At 39.3% G+C, this 24,928-nt stretch overlaps 1 protein-coding gene across 2 annotated transcripts in view; it reads left to right on the top strand.

Moving 5' to 3' along the window:
- LOC122807796 (ubiquitin-like modifier-activating enzyme 1) overlaps positions 1 to 24,928 on the top strand; it is a 2,541,412-nt gene that overhangs the window by 414,615 nt on the left and 2,101,869 nt on the right. For both annotated transcript variants that reach the window (XM_044078854.1, XM_044078853.1), the window contains exon 7: positions 1,687 to 1,819. In XM_044078854.1, the coding sequence (XP_043934789.1) occupies positions 1,687 to 1,819 (133 nt within the window). The remainder of the gene's footprint in view (positions 1 to 1,686; positions 1,820 to 24,928) is intronic.

Here is a 24,928-nt window from a genome sequence, read left to right on the forward strand (position 1 = left end):
TGCAGGAGGGCAAACCCCCTGCACCCCCCCCCCCCATAGGGGGCTGCGCTCCTCATACCCCCTGCTACTTAAGTATACCAACTCTGAGATTGCAATACAGATAGGAGAATGCTAAATCTCCCATTCTGCACTATACTGCGATCTCAATTGAAAGTGTTTGAAGTTTCACAACTTCAATCATATGGTCTGGGCCATATGATTTTCAAAGTTTTGAAATGTCGATCAAACAAAGGGAACCATATATCTATCTATATATATCTATATATATATATATATATAGATATATATATATATATATGTACACACATATATATATATATATATATATACACACATATATAAATGTGTATGTATGTGTGTGTATGTATATATACATATATATATATATATATATATATATATATATATACACACACACACACATACACATGTGTAACTATATATATATATATATATATATATATATATATATATCTATATGAAGCAGTTGCTGAGAAATCACCTGCACATATGCAGTCTTCTCAGTTTCCTGTAGGAATGTTGCTGTTGCCTACTGGAGGTCAGTGTCTTCCATAATCATGGGCAGGACTTTTTAGGTCGCTTCCTGTGACTGTGCATCAATACCTTATTTGAGCAACTACTTCCATTGCTGTTTCAAGTAGCAGTTGTGATAGCATGTTAGGCTGTACCACAGGAGAATGTAGTACTAGGCAAACCTTAAACTGTCATGCATAAGAAAGACCCAAGCCTTTTTCAGCCTTCTCACACATCCCCAAATCACTCCGAGTTCACCAAGGCTTAACAGTACAAGACTTTGTGGATAGATGTCCTTGCCACATTTCCCAAATTTTGCTTATGTTTTGCCATATACTGTGTTGTGTGTGTTACTGCTACTGTGATCTTTAATACAAGACTCCAGAAAAGGCATAGGTAAGTATGGTGCCTTTACAGGTTTTCTATAATTTTTGCCAGCATAAAGTAAATGGCAAAATTAAATTTAAGAAAATAATCAAATAATAATTAAATATTTATGGCCATAAAATTATGTGCCTCTTATTAGGAAATAATGCCTAAGTCAGAACTGTTTTTGTGTATTTACCTAAATAGTGTTGTAAAGGGATAAAGGCCTGACTATGGTGCAGCTGACCCAGGTTCGATTAGCAACTCAGGTAATTGACAAAGCAGCAGGGAAGGATGGGTGTTACCATCCCTGGAAGGCAGTCTGTCCTGGGTGGGTTCTTCTGCAACAATCCGTGGTGAAGACTGAAGACTTCCCACTGGGTGACCTTTTCCAAAGGGAAGGAGAGGTGGAGACATGGTTTTGCTGCTGTGAAGGCAGGGTGATGCACTGCATGTCTCCATCGCACACCCTTCCGTTGGATGCAATTATTGGTTCCACAAGGGTAAAACAGGGGAAAAGTTATACAATAAGAAAAAAAATAGGCTGAAGTGGGAAAACAGTGACCCCTCCCCTCCAAGGATGTCCTTAAGATCCTTGCTGGCCCCAGGTCATTTTCAGGCATTGGACCAGGATTGACTGGAGTGCTAGTAGACCCAGCAAAGGACGTGAGGCACTGGGACGGTTGTCTCTGAAAATGTTTTTGTGTTTTTAAGTTTGCTGTAGACAGTGGTTTGTCATATTCCTGTTAAATGTCTCATATTACTTTATTAATCTTCACTGATTAGGGAAGTCCAGGGATTGTTACTTGCCTGGATGAACATTCACATGGATTTCAGAATGGTGATTATGTTACCTTCTCAGAAGTAAAAGGAATGACCGAACTTAATCAATGCAGTCCCATGGAAATCAAAGTGCTTGGTAAGTAAGCAGTCTGAAATGGTTGCTACTTTTTTTTTCTATTTAATTTCTCCAAATCCTTATTGTTTCTAATACAGTGATGGGAATGGACCCCATTCCTAAGTCAAAGTATGATTAAAGTTTGGAAAATTAGTACTATTTCAGTCTGTGATATTATCCAAAAATGCTCTTTGCAGCACCCACAATGTGCTCAGAATTGACTCGTTCCGTAATTCATATGGAGTTATATGCAGCGGTGGTGTATCTAAATACGACTGTAAATTCTTTTTTTTATAAGACGTGTTGCTGTTAGTACCACTGTAACTATCTGGGTATCCGTCTTCCACATTGCCCTCATTTCTGCCTGCAAATCCTGGTATTTTTTGATTTTGTGTCTCTCTGTGTACGTAAGACACCATAATTACTGGGTGTAAAGATGTTAAGGAACAATGCTACTTTTCTCTTCTTTTTATGAACTACTATATCTTGTTTTTTCGCATGTATTTTCTGAACTGTTGGCAATGGTTGATCCAATGTGATATAACCTTCATTGTTGTCTATAATGTTTTGTGGCTCATGTTTCCAGTGCTTCTGAGCTACTTCAGTATTGTAGTATTTACACAGTCCTCACTACATCAGTCTTCCCACATTATTATGCCTTTCAGTATACAGGCCCTCTGCCATTAGTGTATCACACTCTGCAATAAGATGTGTGGCTGTTTCCAGTTCTCTTTTTACAGAACCTACATTTGTCTGTTTCACCCACATGTTCAACGGACTTTCTAAACCGTGTACATAGTCCACTAGACTGGGCCATCAATATTAACATTCCATCTTTTGGTTTAAATTCTCCTTAACCATTCCTGCATCAGATCTTGATCAGCATGAGGTTGTTCCAGGAGTTTTCTCTACTTCTAACTATATTTATGCTTATTCGTCATTTCTTGCCTTCTCATCCAATCCTTCTCCTTATAGTCTTCGTTTGTTTTTTGGCACATTCAGTTGCTGACTGATTTTTGCCTTTTTCTGGTTTGATTTCCCACTTGACAATGATATGCTTCTGCTAAATTAAGCAAGGAAGTCGTCTTAGACTTGCTGTCTTCATGTTTTAAAACTTTCATTATTTTGGATCTGGTGGGGTCAGCAGATATGTATGCAGTGCTACAGCTGCAGATCTATATATGCAGTCAATTTCAGGGAGCCTGTACTTCCTTCAGAATGAGGAATATATAATTTTGGTATATACTAATTTTTATATATCATTTGATAACAATGAAGCATGTTTTTTGTTCTCCTGTCCAACTGATCCAATACCGTTTGGGCCACCCCAAAACTGTAAGTTAAAACAGGAAGAGAAACTTAGTTTATAGCTTGGAGTTTGTCCCTAGATGTCAGTGCACTTTTTAGTATTAAGTGTTATAAAATATTCCTTACTGACTTTTATTTGTATTTATGTTTTATTGTCGATCCGTCACTGATTCCCAGATATTTGTGTACACCTTCCTGGTCATGTTCTTTGATATTACATTCCTGTCCCAAACTGATGTTTTTTGGTGCCGCATCTTTCCTGCTTTAAATGTTGCTTTTGCACATCTATCAAGACCAAATGACTTTTTTTTTATCTTCTGAGAAAGTTTTGTCCACTTGCAGTTGTGCTTTCAGCTCCTCATCTGATGAACTGTGCAATTTTAAATCATCCACAAAAAAGAAGTTGAGAAGTCTTTTACACTTGGTTGTTTTCTGGGAGCCAAACTGTAGCCACGTCCTAATTTGTTAAGTAGACAGCTTAATGGGTTAAGGGCAAGACAAAAGACCAGCGGTGATAGAGTCATGATGGAACACTCCCCTTTGAATTTTTATCTCTGAGATAATAATTTTTCCTTTATCATGGCTTAGCTGCAAACTGGTTTGCCACTGTTTTATGGTCACTGTAATGTAATTGATCAATGTAGGGTGTATTTTATACATTTGTAAGCACTCCTTTATCCATGAATGTGGGATGCTGTCAGATGCTTTTTTTGTAGTCTGTCCTTGCCATACTTAGATTCTTCCCCTTTTTACAGTCTACCATTATGACCTATTTAACAACAATTGATGCTTTGTTCCATATGACTTTCTTTTGTTACCCTTTTGTTCTATTGCCGTAATTGAGTTTTCTTCTAAATGATTATAAACTCTGTTGGTATCAGTTTTAGTATATAGTTTATACATCATTGGAAGACAAGTTATTGGTGTATAGTTTTTAGGATATCTTGCAAGTTCATTCTTAAGGAGGAGTATCATTTCTTACTGTTGTTAATCAGTTTGGTTTCTTCTCAGGGACCGTATGTAAATAGTTCTTAGTTGGGGACAAATCTTCATGGAAATATGTTAATACTTTTACCCAGAAGTTACGTACTGCATCTGTGCCTGAGGTCTTCCAATTAGGAACTTTTCTTAATTTTGCTTCTCCAGCCTTTACTCCATCCCATTTCATGTCCTGTATATTTGAACTTCTTACTGTTTCTTTTACTTCTTGTATCCATGCAGCATCTTTATAATGTTCCACAGGGTCTTTATAGATATTTCTCCAAAATGTGTCTATTTCTTCTTGTATTGGTGGTGGTACTATTGCTTTTGCTTTGTTTCCCAATTCTCTTTAAAACTTTTTTGGGTCATCGATGTTGTTGTTTGTCTTTTCGGCTTTTCCCGGTTAGGGGTCGCCACAGCAGAACTCCGGTCCACTAATGATTGGCAGTAGATTTTTATGGTGCCGAGTTGCCAGCCTGACGCCCAACCTTCAACGAAGGCATGCCCATTCACACATGTCTTTCGAGTGCCACTTGACCATGGGGAGGACATGCAGACTCCACACAGAAGGCACTCCAGCTGAGAATCGAACCAGAGAACCTCATGCTGTGAGGCAACAATGCTACCGCTGCACCACCGTAGCATTTTTTTGGGTCATCAATGAATTGCCTATTTTGTATTTTCCTTTATATTTATCTACATATCTCCTAAGTTTTTCTGCGTATGCTGATATCTGTAGTATATTGCTTGCAATAGTGTAATCAGTTCCGATACAGTGTTTTGCTTTTATCATGTCTATCTTTCTAAGTATTTTGGTTCATTCTTTCCTCGTCTACACTTTTCTAATACTGGCACTTCTTGTCTTCCTTGCTTTATAGTTTGTTTCTGTTTGATAATTCATGATGGCATTTGATTTCCCCTTCCTTTCCCTTACTGCCCTGTATTTTTGTGGTGAGACTCTTTCTGTTATTAATTTAACTGTATAGTAATATAGCCTATTTACTTATGTTATATGTCATGAATTTCTGTTGATAGTCCCAATTACTGTGTTCATTTGTTTTATAAGACTTCTAACATTTTGGGTCTTATTGACTTTCTGTAATCTGTTTCTTTCATTGATCTAGTAAATCAAGCAACTCTTTCCTTAGATCATTTTATTCTGACCTGAGGGCACATTCTTTGTTCTCCATTTCCTGCTGACATTCTACAGAAAATTCCAGAACATCTTCCTGTCACATATTCTCTTCAGCTGCATCTAGCATCATCGGTTGCTCTGTCATATGGGAACTCACTGGCCTATCACACCGCTGCATTGGCTGCATCAGAATTGCTACTGTTTCCTGCTCCTTCCTTCCCTCACTGTGCAGCTGCGATTAAACATTTCGACTGGTTTTGTACTGAAAACTTCATGTGGCAAGTGATCAGATGCTTCCCATTCCACTTGTTTCTCCTTAATTTGGGGACTTGTTCCATCATGATGTGGTGTTACCTGAGCTGGATTTTCTACACTAACTCCTTCACTTAGTAGATGATCCAGAGGTTCAGCTTCTGTTTGTTTAACTTCTCCGTTATAAATCCTCTTTTCTACTTTCACCCTTTGTTTCCTTATTTTTTGTATTGTGAAATTGTCCATATCTGGATGCCTTTGCTTGTATTTCTCTTCAGATATATTTGGTGCTTTTTATATTGATTAGTTTTGCTTTCTCCTTTTCATACGTATTGCACCATATTAAATCTCTCTTGCCTTCCCACATCTGTATTTCTTCTTCAAATCTCTGCCGTTCCACCTGTTTCTCCTTACTTTGGGGGCTCATCACGCTGTGATGTAACCCACATTAGACTTTCTACTCTAAATATTTCACTTTGCAGGTGTTCCATAACTTCAGCTTCTATTTTTTAAATTCTACTTTACTAATCTTCTGTTTTATGTTCCTCCTTTGTGGTCTTATTTTTTGTATTGAGAAATTTTCCATATCTGGGTGCCTTTGCCTGTATTCATTTTCAAATACCTTTGGAGCTGCTTTTTTTGTATTGATTAGTTTGGCTTTCTCTTCGCATAAATATTACTCCATATCAGATCTCTCTTTGTTTCCCATGGCCATGTTTCTTTTTTATAACTTTCATAAACCTCAAGGTTTTGTTCTTTATATTTTCTCACTTCCTCAGGCACTTCTTTTTCCCAACGGCCCAAAGTTTCTGGTTCTATACAATATTTTTCATGGATCTATTGTATTAATGAGCACAAATTTGCAATTGAATCTTTGGACAGTTTTTTATTGTGCGAGCATTTTTCTTTCCTGTAATTTCTCTTAAGCTGTTTGAATCTCTTCTATTTGGAAATTCTGGTCTTCATGCATAATAGTAAAAAAAAAAAAAGCCCACCAGCGACTATACTTCCTAAGAAGGCTGAGAAGAGCAAAGCCCTCTATGAATGCTCTAAATACCGTCTACACAGGAGCCATCGAGAGCGTTATCACCAGCAACTGCACTGTATGGTTCAGTAACAGCACAATGGCCGAAAGGGAGAAGCTGCAAAGAATAACAGCAACAGAAAAGATCGTGGGCACTAGTCTTCCTGCCTTACAGGAGCTGTTTGAACTGAGATGTAAAAAGAGGTCCCACAAAATACTGAGTGACACTTGTCATCCAGCGTATGGTTGGTTCACTAAACTTGCATCTGGTAGGAGGTTATGGAGTGTCTGCTGCAGGACCTCCAGATTCATGAACAGTTTTTATCCAACTGCAATAAGACTCATTAATGCAGACATAAATCTGGATGTATCAAAACTATAATAGACTGTTACGTTCTCAATCTTTTTCTTTTTTTTCATACAGTAATTCTGTTTATTTCTTGCATACTAAAATTAATATGGTTTCATTCAAGTGCAATTCCAGTCACTTCCTTATATGCAATATCTCCCAATCTCACCTCTATGTATAGTGTATTTTTCTTTTCATGTGTTAATCATCTAGAATTCAGTGTTTATAGTGTACAAGCATGTGCGTCAGCCACCTGGATATTTACTTTTGTACTATAGTTATTATTTATTCTTTAATATATGTCTGTTTTTTTGTGTTTTTCTCCTGTAAAAGAGCTGACACTCGAAATTTTGTTTAGGTAGCACTTATGTTTTCTAAATGACAATAAAGTTTCTTTGAATCTTTGAAATACATCTGCACGTACCGTCCTCAGAACTTCTCTGCCACCAGTCCGAACTGCATCTTCGACCTTCGGTCTGCTTGCCCAAGTTGTTTGCTGGTGTACAAGAGTCAGATAAGTGCCCAGTTGAGGGTTTTTTTATCTTTTGCTACTGCTTTTGTATGATGTTACATGTCGTCCAAGAAAGGCAAGTGCCCATGTGGCAGACAAATCCCAAATAAAGACTCTCCCAATCAGTGCCTTTTCTGCTTGAAGCCTAACCATGACCATAAGTCTTGCCCTATTAGTCAAGTGTTTGTTCCAAACATCCTACGGAGCCAGATTTCTTCTGTTAGTATATACCTTGAAAATTAGGGCTTAAGAGATTAGCATGCAATGTTATGGAGGGTACATCGGAGCCTTTTGCTGAGCCTGCAAAGAAGGCTAAGAAATCCAAGCCTGTTACTTCAGCTGTACTTCCCATTCCAGACGTTCCTGTTAAGGCTGATGAAGGCTTGGAGGCCCATTTGCATATTGGCTCGGATTCCTTGGTGGGTACCATTTTGGAGCCTATCAAGGATTCAGATACTGGCACATCCTCTGAGGCTTTGCAGACATCCACATCAGACAGGGGGAACCTAGGCTCCCTGCTTTGGAAGGACCATAAAGTATCCCACAGATCTTAGTCCAGGAGAATGTACCAACAGTGGGTGTACTAGGTAGGTCTATGCCAGGCCCCTCTGCCCTTCACAAACCACATGTTCACCTTAAAAAGTAGCAGAAAACAAAACATGTTTTTGTTCTTCAAAAATCATAATCTGACAGGCAGGCCTTTTCAAAAAGCCTGTTTAATGCTTTCATGGCCTTAAGGCCTTTCTTAGGAGTATCCCCTCTAATATCTTCCCCTCAAAAAAGGGTTAGGGAACAGGTTCTTTCTGATGAGGATGATTCCTCAGACGATAAATCCTTGGCTTACTCTGCCCAGATTACATCTCCTTTGGAGTATGCTTCCCCTGAGGACGAATCTAATGGCACTGAGTCTCTTGCTGAAGATGTCACGTTTAGGGAGACTATTGCGTGCATGTGGGAGTACTTTAAATGGGACTGCTCTCAGATGTCTGAGGTGCAGAAAAAGATACTATGATTCGCTTCAGATGGACTTTCCTTCACCATCTGCTGTGCCTCCTGTTTTACCAGCTTTTCTCGATGCCTTCTCTTCTGCATCAAAGGCTCCAGATACTTATCCTCCTGCCTCTAAAGGACAGATGGGTTTTACAAAGTTCCAGAAGACTGTACATCCCTTTACAAATGCCCTTCTGTAGATCCAGTTGTGGTTTCTGTGGCTGATGATAAACCATCCAGACTTCTGCCATCCACTTCACTACTCCCTTCTGATGAGAGTAGAATTATGGAAAGGTTGGGGAAAAAGATGTACACCACGGCTACCTTGGCTTTTCGTGTTATCAACTACCAGACCCATATGACTAAGTATGCCTTGGCCCTTCTTTCTCAGGCTGCTTAGCTTTTCTCTGATCTTCCAGATTCGGAAGTTAAGTCTCAGCTCTGCTGTATTTTGAGGGATTCTTCTCAGGTCACCCATCATTCCATTAAATGCAGCCATGATGCAGCTGAGGCATCTTCTACAGATGCTGCATCGGGCTGTGTCTTGAGAAGATATTCCTGGTTGAGGCTTCAGCCACTCCCTGATGATTTCAAGGCTAAGATTATGGATGCCTCTTTGAACAGTAATGCATTATTTGAGATTGCTGCAGCTAGTTTGTTCATGTCACTGCAGGAGAAAGGGAAGGAGTTACAGGACTTAAGTCATATTTTTGTGTCTCCAGTTCCTAAATTCCAAAGGAATTACCCTGTTAAAACTGATTTTTATGAAACAATCTCGAGCTCCTCTTTCCAGGGGTAAGACGACGGCTAGGAAAGTTCCTGTTTCTAAACCCACTCAGTCTGTCCCTTCCCAGAAGCAGCCCTTTCCTGACAAGCCAGGTAGTCTGTGTGTACCACGCAGCCTCTCCCACACACACCCCCCTTTGTCAGAGTCTCTCTCTCTCTCCCTCCCTCACAGCTTGGGAACACATGACTTAAGATTCTTGGGTCCTTTCCATTATACAAAAAGGGCGCTTCATGGTCTGGGAATCTCTCCCTCCTTTTAAGGGGAACTCCTCAACCACCACAGGAGCTGAAATCCCAGTGAACTATACAAGAAGTTCCACTGCCCCAAAGGGGAAGAGGTTTCTATTCCAGGAAGTTTCTTGTACCCAGAAAAGATAGCCCTTGGAGACCCGTGCTTGACCTTTCTCACCTCAATACCTTCTTAAAGGTTTCAACATTTTGCTTGCTCTCTATACAGACTTTATTTCCTGTCATCCTTCCACAAGCTTTTCTAGCCTCCCTGGACATCAAGGATGCCTACCTTCATATTCCCATTCATTCCCTATACAGGAACCTTCATATTCCCATTCATTCCCTGTACAGGAACCTTCATATTCCCATTCATTCCCTATACAGGAACCTTCATATTCCCATTCATTCCCTTTACAGGAACCTTCATATTCCCATTCATTCCCTATACAGGAACCTTCATATTCTCATTCATTCCCTTTACAGGAACCTTCATATTCCCATTCATTCCCTATATATGAACCTTCATATTCCCATTCATTCCCTATAGAGGAATTTTCTGCATTTTTCTGTTGCTTCATCACATTTTCAGTTCCCTGCTTTGCCCTTTGGTCCCTCTACAGCACCAAGGGTATTTACAAAATGCTTGGCTCCTGTCATTGCTTTCTGCAGAGTCCAGGGTATCCAGGTCGTCCCTTATCTGGAGGACCTGCTGCTCCAGGCGTCACTTCCAGACACTTTCCAACAGCATCTTCTTGTCATCATTTCCCTTCTGGAAAGGTTGAGTTTCACCATAAATTTTAAAAGGTCCTTCCTCACCCCTTCCCAGAACCATGTCTTCCTGGGGTGCAGGATACATAAAGACCTTACTTTGGCTTCCCTACCTCCTCAGAAGGTTCCTTTTCTAGACCACTATTTCCAAAATGTTCAGCCTTTGCACTCTCTGACAGCCAGGGAGTTTCTCAAGCTGCTGGGATTTATAGCATCCACTATCTCCATGTTGCCTCTGGCCAAACTGCACATGAAGAAATTTCAGTGGTTGCTAAAGTCAGTTTGGAGACAGCAACTGCACCCATTGGAGTTTATCCTTCCTCTTCTTCCTGGTCTAAAGAAGGAGCTACATTGGTGGATTCAGTAGTTTTCATTAAATCCAAGCCATCTTTTGCATGCTCTTCGTCCTACTCAAGCCCTGTTCACAGATGCCTCAGACATGGACTGGGGACAACCTTTGCAAACTTAAAGGTTCAAGGCCTTTGATCCCCTTCTCAAAGGAAGGACATGTAAATATAAAAGAAATGAGAGCTCTTCTGCTGGTTCTTCAGGCTTTCCATACACTTTACATCTGGACCCCTAAGACAGTTTACAGACAACACAGTACTTTTGGGGGGGGGGGGTGATGAAATCATATTTTCTGTGCAGGCTGGCCCTCATGGCATGGGAGCTGGCAAATCAGTACCAGGTCACTCTTCAGGCAGTGTATATCTCCTCCAATCAGAATGTAGTGGCGGACACACTTAGCAGGGCCATGACTCAATCCCATGAATGGATGCTTCACAGGGATGTGTTTCTGCACATTCTCCACCAGTGGGATACACCTCAAGTTGATCTCTTTGCCTCCTCTTTGAACAGACAACTTCCACAATTTTGTGTCAGTGTCCCAGGACCTCTGGTCTGAAGGGTAGACACCCTTTCAATTTCTTGAAAGGGGTTGTTTCTATATGCATTCCCCCCTTCCCTCTCATTCGGAAAGTTTTGCTGAAAATATAGCAGGACAAACCAGAAATCTTGCTGATGACTCCCTTTTGGCTAAGACAACATTGGTTCCCTCTTCCTCTCCATTTAACCAAGGGTATTCATCACAAGTTACCTCACAGGTTAGATCTTCTCACACAAGACAAGGGGTCTCTTATACACTCACATCCCTCAACTCTACATTTGACATTATGGGTGATAATTTTTGACTCCTTTCAGACGGTTCTTTTTTGAGGATGTGCTTAAGATTATGTAGGAGGCCAGAAAATCCAGTACCAGGAAATCCTATTCATCAAAATGGAAGAGGTTTTCCATCTAGTGTCTGTCTTGTAAACTATACCCACTATCAGTGGACATTACTTTGGTTCTGTCCTAGTTGTGTGAACTGCTGAAGGCTGGGTTGACTTATTCTTCTGTTAGAGTTCATTTATCAGCCATTTCTGCTTGTCTGCCTTTGTCTCCCCCATTGGCCTCTATATTAGAGGTGAAACTTTTCTTTAAAGGCGTCCTTCACATAAAGCCTCTAAGAAAATCTGTTCCCCTCCTGGGATCTAAATTATGTTCTGGAAAAACTCACTGTGGCTGCTTTTGCAACTGCAGCCACTGCTTCTCTTCAACATTGTACTTGGAAAACTGTGCTGTTACTTGCCATCACCTCTACCAGAAAGGTGTCTGAGTTTCAGGCTTTGATGGCCTTTCCACCCTTCCTAGTTTTCCATAAGGATAGGGTTTCTTTGCATACCAATCCTTCCTTTATGCCCAAGGTTGTGAATCAGTTGTGACTTAATCAGTCTATCCCCTAGTGAGAGGGTCCTACATACCTTAGATGTGCATAGACAACTCAGATTTTATTTGGATAAAACTAAGGCTATCAGGAAATTTGATCCGCTTTTTGTATCTTTTCATCCCAGGACTCTGGGAAGGCCTGTTTCCAAGCAGATAATTTCTACTTGGATTTCCAAGGCCAACTCTTTTTGGTATGTTTTTCATGGTAAGTCTCTCTCTTCCCCTGTTAAGGCTTATTCTACTAGAGCTGTTGCCTCTTCTGGTGCCTTTTTCAAGGGTTTGGATACTACTGCTATTTTAGAAGTGACACCTTGGACTTCTCTTCACGCTTTCACTAAACATTAGAAGTTGAATGGCATCTCCAGATCCAGAGCAGCCTTTGCTAGAGGCATTCTTCATGGCTTTCTAGAGAGTGCCTCTGCTCCTTCCTCCTCCCTCTCTTCTTCATGAGCTGTGGTATTCTCCCTCATCTAAAGAATATCGCAACATAGGAATCGAAAGAGATAGAATAGCTTTGTAAAATCTTACCATAACCATATATGTCCTTCTCTTCTATGTTGTAGTATTCTGTCCTTCCCACCTCTCCCCGGTTCATGTTTTTTTCTGTGGATGTATGTTTTTTTCTCCTTTTGTTCCTTAAATTGGTTTTCTTACTGGGGCATTCAGTTCTGAGGATGGTACATGCAGATATCACTTTTATGGCCTATGCTGTCTGCAGGCTTATGTGCGACATCTCACGTACCCTGCAGTGGTAAAAAGCTTTTGTATACTGACTGGACATTGGGACCACTTACAGCAGTCATCCCTCATGTAAAGAGTACTGCAACACAGAAGGGAAGGACATCTGTGGTTATGGTAAGATTTTACACAACTATTCTTTCTCTTTTGGCCTATCAGTTTTTGTCTTTTTTGTGGAGCTGTTAAGTGCTGGCTCCATCATTCAAATGCAGACGAAGTGCGAATGACTCCAGAAAAGTATAAATATACTGCTTTTCTGCTTTCATTTTTATGGACAGGGAAAATGTTTAAAATGCTTACAGAGCACAGAAGCAAGAAACAGAAATGAAAATAATGTTTTTCGCTTTCTTTCAGCATGTGCTGCTAACTTACATATTATTACATTACATTATTACATGGGTAACTTACATATTACATTACATTATTACATGGCGGTGATGGCACAGAACATTCGCTTTCTTTCAGCAAATGCTGGTAACTTACATATTACATTACATTATTACATGGCCGTGATGGCACAGAACATTCGCTTTCTTTTAGCATATGCTGGTAACTTACATATTACATTACATTATTACATGGCCATGATGGCACAGAACATTCGCTTTCTTTCAGCATATGCTGGTAACTTACATATTGCATTACATTATTACATGGCCGTGATGGCACAGAACATTCGCTTTCTTTCAGCATATGCTGGTAACTTACATATTACATTACATTATTGCATGGGTAACTTACATATTACATTACATTATTACATGGGTAACTTACATATTACATTACATTATTACATGGGTAACTTACATATTACATTACATTATTACATGGCCGTGATGGCACAGAACATTCGCTTTCTTTCAGCATATGCTGGTAACTTACATATTACATTACATTATTACATGGCCGTGATGGCACAGAACATCCGCTTTCTTTCAGCATATGCTGGTAACTTGCATATTACATTACATTATTACATGGCCGTGATGGCACAGAACATTCACTTTCTTTCAGCATATGCTAGTAACTTACATATTACATGGCCGTAATGGCACAGAATATTCGCTTTCTTTCAGCATATGCTGGTAACTTACATATTACATTACATTATTACATGGCCGTGATGGCACAGAGCAGTCGCTTTCTTTCAGCATATGCTGGTAACTTACATATTACATTACATTATTACATGGCCATGATGGCACAGAACATTCACTTTCTTTCAGCATATGCTGGTAACTTACATATTACATTACATTATTACATGGCCGTGATGGCACAGAACATTCGCTTTCTTTCAGCATATGCTGGTAATTTAAATATTACATTACGTTATTACATGGCCGTGATGGCACAGAACATTCGCTTTCTTTCAGCATATGCTGGTAACTTACATATTACATTACATTATTACATGGCCGTGATGGCACAGAACAGTAACTTGTCTGTTTTCTCTGTCTTATTTATATATCTTGCATCTTTTATTTGCCCCTACAAAGCCCCTTATGTTAGCCCACCACCCAACGTAGGCCTTTTTCAAGGACTCTCGGCTTTAGATTTCAGTATACTGTCAGGCAAACCTGTTCCATTTGTTTAAAACTATTACCTCAGAAAAGTACATTTTGATGTATGGATTGAACTTTGGACCCTTGGGGTGGGCAGGCATGTATCTTCCTCCCTCCTGTGCCTTTCCTTTAGATCTGTTTGCTGTTGTACTGTCCCCTACATGCCCTTTGCACCAATAACATGTCTTGCCTTTCCTGATATTTTCAATGGAAAACAGATTTTGCACATGTAACCTCTTTTATCCTACCCGCACTCCATTTTTTTATTACCATGATAGTCTTTCTTTGCATTTTCTCAGCTAGCCTGCTGTCCTTATCCATGTATGGACACAAGAACTGATCACATCTGTCTGCTGAAGCCTGACCAAGTATCTTTATAAGATAAAATAATCTATATGTTCCTTGAGTATGTTTCCTTGAGGATAGACCTGCTGGGCTGTATTGATCTTGGACGTAGCTTTCTCATATTATACCCTATTGTTACTTTGTGCTAATATTGGCACACAAAGGTCTTTTTTTTAAATCTTTTTTTTTTATTTGGGATCGCTCTTCACTTGTTATTCCACTTTGGGATTATTAGAGCACAGCTGATGTACTTTGCAGTTTCTTGCATTAAATCTTTGATTCATTTCTTAGCTAACTAACCATGCCATCTCCTCTGGCCACTTTGCAGGCATACTCTCCCATACTCTATTGCCACTTCTGTCTTAGTCTCATCAGCAGATACGATGTTTTTGTTTTTGCTGCTCTTTGAAATGTACAAGAGTGTCAGATGACAAACAGCACTGGTCCAAGAACTGAACCTTGTGGAATCCCAGTAATGATTTTCTTCCCACCAGTAGGTTTCCTTAACCACAATTCTTTTCTGCCTGCCGTCCATCCTCCCTTCCTCCCAGTTAACTAACTTCTGTCGTACTCCAAGACCTTTTGTTTTGTCTGTCAGCCTCCTGCAAGAGACTGAATCAGTCGTGTAAATAAGTAACACAAAACTCAGGAGTCAACAAAGCAAAAAGGTCTTTATTACACGTAATCATAGGACACCAGTTCATTTTGCTTGAATCTCCCTAAACAAAAGAAGCACACTAATATTTCTCACAGAAATACATTGTGCGGTTACCTAATGAATGTCAAACAGTCCAAAGTGTGAAGACAAAATGACTAAAAATGAAAATAACAAAAAAAAATATATCAAAAACTATTTTATGCAGGGGAAAGCCTCCTTATAACCCCCACACCCCTGCTAATTATATACATCAACTCTGAAATCATACAACAGTGGGAAAAGAGCAAATTCCCAATCCTCACTGTAGACCAATCATGAACAATGAGAAGCTAGCATTAAGAGCATAAGTTGGCAAAAGCTTCTTCTTCTTTCGGCTTTTACTGGTTAGGGGTCGACACAGTGGAACTCCGGTCCGCTAATGATTGGCATTCGATTTTTATGGTGCCGAGCTGCCAGCCTGATGCCCAACCTTCAACGAAGGCACTCCCATTCACGCATGTCTTTCGAACGCCACTCGACCGCGGAGAGGACATGCAGACTCCACACAGAAGAAAGAATGTTTGATATTTTGAACTTTTGGCAAAATTAACCGTAACGCATCATATAACTAAATCAAGTATGATCAGATCATGAACTCTGACTAATGAAAAAGCAACATAATTGAATAGTTAAAGCCAGTTGATGCTGACAGTACGTTTTTAGACCCTTTGTCACATGCTTGAAAAGAAACAAGTCTCATTTTAATTGAACTATGCACAAAAAAGTGCAGAGAATGCTATGTCAACTTGAAGAAAGAAAACTTGATTCATGCATACACTACAGACTCCATCTTACATCAAGATGGACTCCAACCTGACTCCATTTTGAACAATAAAAAAGTTTTTTTTTTTCTCATCAGTCCATATCTGATGCTATGAAGCGTTATTCACATATTATTTCAGTTGTGAATGGGCTATTGTATTTCAGCTACATTTAACAATTTTGCACCACATAAATTCCTTGTATTGCATAGTACCAATCTCAGTCTATGTATATGTATATGTATATGTATGGCTATCTGTCCTTATATGTATATCTATTGATCTATCTCTCTATGTAGATATAGATATGTGTATGTGGGTGTGTGTGTGTATGTTTGTATATATATATCTATCTGTGTGTGTGTGTGTGTGTGTGTGTATATATATATATATATATATATATATATATATGTATGTATATATATATATATATATATATATATATGTATATATGTATATTAAAGTGATGATATTCTATCAGTTGATGAAATGTTCTGTATTGCTTGCATTTAATTTTAATGGCATATATAATGCAACTTATGTAATATTTATGTTCAGTTTGTAGAATTCTCCCCACTGAAAAGAGGGCCTTTCTTGGCCCATTTGGAGTTTTCTAATAATCGAAGTCAAATCAATCAATCAATCAATAAATTTGCATGTATGTTTATGCAACCCTTCATATGAGCAGTTAACATGGCAAAAATCAAATATCTCCTACACATTACTCCTATTTAAGCTTTACACATTTACACATTCTTATCTTTTTACATCTATGGCATAGATGGTTTATTTCAGTACAGTTGCACTCTGAACACTTGGCATAGTAAAAATAATTTCTTTGCATTGTGATCGTCTTTGAAAACATTATTATAAATCTTTGCAAAGCTTGCTAATACTTTTGCGTAATTTTCAGTTTCCGACTGGGTTGTGCTTTGGTTGTGATCCTAACAGCAATTCTGTTGCTTCACATTTTTCATCACTTTATATATTTTACAATTTTTACAATAATTCTAGTAGTCAATGATTTATAGAGAAATAAAAATAAGAATAATATGACAGCAATAACAACAATTAATATGAACATTTTTAAAAATGCTTCGGCCCCAGCTAGAAAAAAGAAGAGAAAGCAATTAGCTTGTTTTGTATGTGCTAACTCAGCTGTCTTCTCTATGATATCCATGTGATTTTGGGCAACATGCTGATTGTCTGGTATGAAGGTGCAGCATACCAACCTTGTAAGAGACATCACACCATTTGAATCTAGCCCAAAGCCTAATTCCATACTATTCAAAAACACAACAGAACACATTATAGGTTCATAGGTAGGTACTAGGCTATTGGCCCTGGGGCCTATACAAGCCTAGCCAAAAAGGTAGCCTGGCTTTTGCCACTCAAGAAAATTATTTTCCTGTGCCCCTGTTGAGCAGAGCCACAGAGGTGGTCTCCAGGGTGAATTTCCTATTTCCCATCCAATCATCAAGATTTTTTTGAAGAGTGCTAATGAGGAGCTTTGTTTGATATAGATAGGTAGTTTATTCCAGAGTATGGGAAGTCCCTGGGACAGGAATCTATCCCTCCAACATGTTCTGTTTGTTGTGGTGACAAGATTTAGGTCCCTAGATTGTGTAGCTTGGAGGGACTGGGATTTCTTTAAGTGGAGCATGTCCAACAGCTCTGGGTTTGACATAGCTTTGTATGTTAGGCAGAGATCACCTCTGAGTAGGCGATATGTGACGGAGTAAAGATGGAGTTTTTTGAGACAGTCTGCATAGGGCATCTGTTTGAGGCCAGTAATCCTCTTTGTGAGGTATTTCTGTGGCCTTTCCAGTTGTTGTAGATGTCTTGTGAGGTACATACCAAATGGGGCGTTGTACTCTATAATAGGTCTAATGAGTGACAAGTAGAGGGGAACAATAGCCTCTTTTTTTCTCAATGAGAAAACTTTTGTGATGAGGTGTGCTACGTAGAAGGATTTCCTGACTGCTGTGGCGATATGATTATCAAAGGAGAGACTACTATCCACCTGTGTCCCAAGGTCTCTTATCACACTTTTGGTGTTAAGTAGACTACCACCTATGTGGTAGCTCATGGGTACAGAGTTTTTACCAAAGGGGATGACAATGCACTTTTTGGCATTGAGCTTGATGTCATGGCTTTGACACCAGGCATCTGTCTCAGTGAGGCCTTTTTGTAGGATGTCCACATCGTTAGGAGTTTCCATTATGGCTCCTAGTTTGAAGTCGTCTGCGAACTTCGTTAGCCAAAGACCTTCTGTGTTAGCCTGTACTTCAGAAAAGTAGATACCAAACAGGAGAGGACCCAGGACTGAATCCTGTGGTACTCCACTTATCACTGTTCTGAAGATGGATTTGGAGTCTGTTACCTTCACAGTGTGGGTTCTGTCAGTGAGCCAGTTGGCAACCCATCTTGTGACATAGGAATTTATACCTACTTTAGTGAGTTTATCTATAATTCCAGAGTGGGGGATGGTGTCAAAAGCGTTGGCGAGATCTAGATAAGCTATGTGAACCACCTTACCCTCGTCTCCAGTCTCCAGCTTTGGTGACTGCTTCAAAGAAGTCAGTCAGGTTTAGGAGACATGATCTGCCTTTTACAAACCCGAACTGGGTGGGGTCCAGAGTTTGGAGATTACCAATGTCTTTTTTTATAAGTTCCATGATGATATGCTCCATGGCCTTGCAGACCAGGCTCATTAGGCTAATGGGGTGGTAGTTCCCGGGGTCCATGGTGGCTCCCCCTTTGTGGAGTGGGATAACCGTCACTGTGTGCCATTCAGTGGGCACAAAGCCTGAGGTGAGGCTATAATTGAACATGGATCTTAGGTGGGGTGCCAGTTCATTCTGTAGTTCATGTAGAATGCAGCGTGGGAGGTTGTCAGATCTCATGGATGCTGTGTTCTTGGCTTTGGAGAGTGTGGTTTTTACCTGTGCAGCCGTGATTACAGGAACTTTGCATTCTTCTGGTATAGAGATGGGCCCTTTAGGGGGTGGGGTGGGGGGGGTAAAGTTAGCACTGAACCTATCTTCCAGGATGTTGGCAATATCAGTTGGTTCTGTATATTTAGTGCCATTGTGCTGTAACTCAGAGCAGATCTGAGTGTTGCCATTGAGATTCTTGACATAGCTATAGAATGCTTTGTGGTTGTCTTTAGAATCAGTGTCAATTTTTGTTTTCATAACTAGCTTTGGAGGATTTTATGAGGGATGTCAGCTTCTTACAGAGGCTGACCAGGGAGTTCTTCCAGTCATGAAATTTTACTCTTTTTTTGCAACAGTTTCTTTCTTCTGTTGTAGAGTTTGTTTATGGCAGGGGACCACCAGATTGGCTTCCTTTTTTTGGAGGATAGCATCTTGGTTCTGTTAGGGATAGCACGATCCATGCACTTCTGTAAGTCCTTATAAATTGCATTTGTGTAGGATTCAGCAGTCGTGCCTCTATTGTCTGTCTGCGTGGGTGTTGTGAAGTTTGCCACTTCTGTCTTAAGAAGTGTGAAGTTGGCTTTGGAGAAATTTTTTACGGTGGTTTCCCTAATGGGGGGTTGTGGATGTCTAGGCTGATTAGCTTGTGGTTGGATCTGACCAACGAGGAATTGACCTTTGGTGTGGAACACTGGTCGCCCATGTTGGTAATGACCAGGTCTAGGATATTGCTGCCCCTAGTGTGGGTGTGGAAAAGTTGATCAAAGGCATTGGAATTTATAAATTCCAGAAAACATTGAGCAAAAGAGTTGGTACATGAGTAGTTTTCCCAGTTAATGGTGGGGTAGTTGAAATCGCCCATTATTAGGGTGTTAGGTTGTACCCTAATATTTTCCAGTGTATCAAGAAATGAGGAGTGGGAATCCTGGGACATGGTTGGGGATCTGTAGCAAGTTACAATTTGAATTGAGTGGAACATCAGTGTGCCTGACTATAGTGTCACCTATGACTAGAGTGTTGGGTACGTTGTTATGCCTTATGGGCTGTGGTTGAGTGGCACACTGAGTTTGTGGGCTATGTGTCATTTAGGTTGTGTTGGGGGGTGAAGGTTGCATGTGTTACTGCTTTGGAGTTCACTGTTGCTTGACAAGTCATTTCAGTAGATATCTGACTGACGTAAAAGTTGCATTACTCAAAACTTGATAATTTTAGAAGCTTTTTTTTAGTTCACAAAATTGATTTAACTGCTCCACATGCTGGAAGTATGCTCGCCCAAGATGCAGAATTATCACCCCAACTCCATATGTGCAAGTCCCTCGAATGCAATATTTCCCAATTCATGATGATAAATCTAACTTGCATCAGCCTTTCCAAATGGATTTTTAACACTTTGTGTCTCTTTTGCATCAGACATTTTTAAATTTCTCTTTTGGTAGTTAATTGGCACTTCTAATTAAGGGACAACATACCCTATGTAACAGTTTCCTGAAAATATGGATAGAAGCCAGGGGTATGCATGCTTTTCCATGCACATAATAGTTTTTAGCAACATCATTTCTTATAATCATGTTAGCTATGCATGCATTATCTTGTTAATACAAGAGCTGAGTCCCACTTTGACAAAACCAGTTATATCAGAACATTCATAACTTCTGCATTGTTTTATTAGCTGCAATGATACCACATGGTTATATGCAGTTACATGGTACCAGGTGACTTTGCTACAGTTGGTGACTTGACTGTTTTTCTCCAGACATATTTTCAAGATCAGGAATATCCACTAGTGGAATTTCAGAATGCTAAGCATGAGGAATATGGGCACAGTCCCAACAGTTTGATTCATGGGTGGGCATTCGAAAGACATGTGTAATTGGGCGTGCCTTCGTTGAAGGTTGAACGTCGAGCTGGCACCTCGGCGTTCGTCAAAATCTACTGCCAATTATTAGCGGACCGGAATTCTGCTGTGGCGCCCCCTAACCGGGAAAAGCCGAAAGACAACAACAGCATTTGCATAGGAAGCAAGTGCACTTGTAAAGGAAATACATTTAGGATGTCAGTCTGTCAAATCTCACATTACATTTGTAGTAGAAGTATTAATATATAGCATGTATAGGATCTGAAAAGAACAGGAACAGGAAGTGCATTAACCACAGTTATTATTGTGACAGTAGTGAAGACAATAAACCCACAGTAATGTTGAAGTGGGTGTGGCTGCAGGAGATGCTCAAAAAACTGTAAGCATGGATGCAGTGTGTGTGAATAAGATACACTTTTTGAGAATATATTAGTGTAAAAATGACATTCACATGTGTTTGGCCTTCCATAGCTTTTGTATCAGTTTGTTTTGTTTGAGCATCCCTGTTTTCAATATACAAACTTTGTTAGAGAAATGTCCATTGCTGAAAAAAGGAATATCTCGTAATGGTGTCATGCACCCCAAACTTTTCTTTGTTTCTGTTTTAAACTTAATACCTTATTTCATTAATGCAGCACTTTAACTATGAGAACTAAATTTCACAGAATATTCCCTTTTCCCTGAGTATGATGATCTCAAACTTGGTATATACATTTGGGAGATGGGGGGGGGGGGCTTGCCCAAAATTGGGGATTACAGGGAGGCTTGCCCCCTGCAAAAAAAGAAGTTTAAAGGTGAAAAACGATGTTGCTCTCTCTTCTTTGGGATTTTCTCTCATTTTTTTGGCATGTTGACATTCAGCCTTTTGAGTGTAGACATTTCAACAGGGATTTGTGTGCGCTTATAGTATCATGTCTCTATAGTGGTCTACTTTCTTTTATCAAAATTACATTTGTCCATATTCCAAATGAGCAGACCACTTGTATGAAAGAAGAGAACTATGAAGCCATGGATCACCAACAGTTATTCACAGGGTAACGAACCACTTGGGTACAGGACAAAACAACTAACCGGAAGAAATTCAAACCCATCTAAGTGGGGGACAAAGCCCCCCAACCTTCCCACAAACTAAATATACCAACTCTGAGATTGCACTTTACTGGAGAAAAAGACAAAGTTCACCATGGTGGCCCACTGGTTCGTTTCCCTGTAAAAATTCTTAGTGATTAGTTGCTTCGGAATTTTCAGTCTTTGGTGAAGTTGTCTAGCGTTTTAATGTTTCGTGTAAGTGTATTTTCCCTAAAACAAGCTAGACTCTTCTATAGATATTGCAGTCTTTTTTAAAATCTAAGACTACACATTTATCTTTAATAATAATATAGTCTGGCATTCTAATATTATCATTAATAAAAATAATTGCTATGCTTGAACATGTTATATAGAACTAAACCATAATCCACACAAACAGAGCTGGAACAGTGCTACAGTAAGATAGCTCACTTTTCTGCTAATCGCCCCTTTGGAATTCATCACTGTTCTGCCCTTAAAACTTAACTTGACTGGACTTCCACATAATTGCCACTGTAGTCGGCTACTGCCAGCTCATACTCTAAGGGTCTATATTACACCTCTAACATTGAACGCAATCAGCAAAGCGATTCACTGAATTTAATCAAGGCAAGGAAATACTTGCACACAGCACGACATATCAGCATCTCAGTGGAATTGAACCCACTTAAGTGGGGGGGCTTCGCCTCCACACCCACACCCCCCCTAACTATATATACCAACTCTGAGATCACACTGCAGTGGAGAAAAGGGCAAAGTTCTGTTGTTGGCCAACTACGTCTTTGCCCTGATTAAATTGAATTGCTTCACTGATTACATGTCGATGTAGAGATGTTCGCCGAAATTGCATTTTGGCATTGTTATATAGACCCTAATGTAATACCCTTATAAGTATCCAGCACTAAAAGTCATGCTTCAACACTACCACCCTCCCAAAGCTCTTCTCTCTAAAGACAAATTCCTCCTGTCTGTCATTAAAGCCCAAATTAAATTGGGAGCCTCCTTATACTCAGACTGTGTAGCTACCCTATGGAGTGCCTTCCCACATGCTCTCAGGGTTCTTGAAAACCAACAGACATTCAAAACACACCTAAGAGAACACCTCTCAGCATCGTTACTCAGCAGCTGTACATCTCCAGGGTAAGGATAACATCTCTGCTTTCTTTGTTCCTTCTCTTCTACTACACCTGTGCTCCCCTCTTCTCTCTTACCTGTATCACTCTGTCTTCACCCACCTTCTACCAGTACCTCTCTTAACTCTCTTTTACTACTCATTTCATTTGTATCTCAACATTAAATCAACTTTTGCTTTTACTTTTCTGAATGACTCTGTCTCTATATCATGACATCTGTCCTACTACCTCTTTATGTATGTAACTATATCTGTATAGAGTATAACCAGTATAGAAGCCTTACTATTGTATTGTACGTATATGTACTTTGCCATTGTAAAATTTAGTTTAATTGAGTTCTGAGTGACATCGTTGATGTTATACAGCTGAACGATTTTGATTGACTGCATTTAGTGGAGCTTTTCTGCCTGGGCTTCACTGGAAAGGGGCCTTTATACCTAGCAGACTTCCCCAGTCAACAAATCTAAAATAAAAATAAGTAATAAGTAAATATTGTTTGAGATTCCAAACGATATATTGTTTCTGAACTGTCTCAGTCTGTATACATTGTTTCTGTGGTAAGAATCTCATATCCAAAAGAATATCATATCCATGGTTGTTTGCTTGAACCATTTAAAATTAGTAATCTGTGTGCATTTTTTTATTCTTTTAACATTTATAGATAGCAGTTTCATGTTAACCATTTCTATTTTTGAAACTGTCTCTTGTTGCAACTTTATTTTTAATTTTCTAATGTTCTCGTATAGTACTATTGTACTCAACTTTCTTATTTTTAAGTTTGTTCTTTCCACTACTATCATTGCTAATAGCATTCTCCTTGTTAACATATTTTACAGTATTTCCTTGTACGTCATTCTTTTCTTTAATATCTATACACTTGGAGTTTTTCTCATTCCGTATCTCACTGTTTAGCATCATTATCTGCATTATTTAATGTCATAATATCTTTTACGTTAGAATCAACACTGCCGTCAAACAAGAAATGTCCTTCGTCGTTGCATTTCCTGCACATTATTTTACAATTTTTTGAAGAGTGATCCTGTTCCGACATTGACAACACTTTATTTTAGGACAATCATATATCAGGTGAACATCTGTGGCACAATAACAAGGCTGCCTCCAATATTTAGTCATTCCTCTCTTTCCATTAACTGAAATAACACTAGGTATATAAGAAATGTCTGATTTCTTTAACTTTCTAGGTCACTCAAATAGTCCAAACTCCATTCCACAATTGTCCCTAATCAATATTTTTATGATAATGATGATCATCATGTACTTTAAAGCAATATTTTCAAAAGAAAAGCCATAGCTTTTTTTCAGAGATGTCAGAAGTTCTGAAATGAACATACTTCTTTTCTTAATAGACAGACTTTGGCTAGAAACAATAAAATCCTTCCAAAGACTGCAAAATGATTTAGAGACAAATAAAATAATAAACTTCAGAGCCAGTGCAGTATTTTCAAATGCAGTTTTACGAAAAAAAACATTCCATTCCCATGTGTATTAATGCTCACATATCAGTAGCTAAAAAACTAATGGCAATACCTCTTCAATGACTCATTTGTTTTTTTTTGGCATTATGAACCACTGGTAGCTTTATGAGAAATGTGCCTTTTTGGAAAATAGAATCCTTAGCTGTTTTAACATACCCACATAAGATTTTGTAGTTCTTGTAGCACCAAAAGCTCTCGGTCCATCTTGTATGCCATCTGAAACCGAATCACCAATATCAACACTTTGTGTTTCTCTGCCTGCTAAAGAATCAGTGTCCAGGACTAGCAGCACATCCGTATCACCAAATGGAAGATATTTTTTGGTCGCCTCTAACCAGGAAAGCACCATCTCTTGTGCCGGTTCCTTCTCATTCTGTACACAGTGTACTCTATCCTCAGGAGCTCAGCCTTCAATTTTATTGATTGTATTT

Source organism: Protopterus annectens, chromosome 7.part1, assembly GCF_019279795.1.
Source record: "Protopterus annectens isolate FY-2018-M chromosome 7.part1, PAN1.0, whole genome shotgun sequence".
NCBI lineage: Eukaryota > Metazoa > Chordata > Ceratodontiformes > Protopteridae > Protopterus > Protopterus annectens.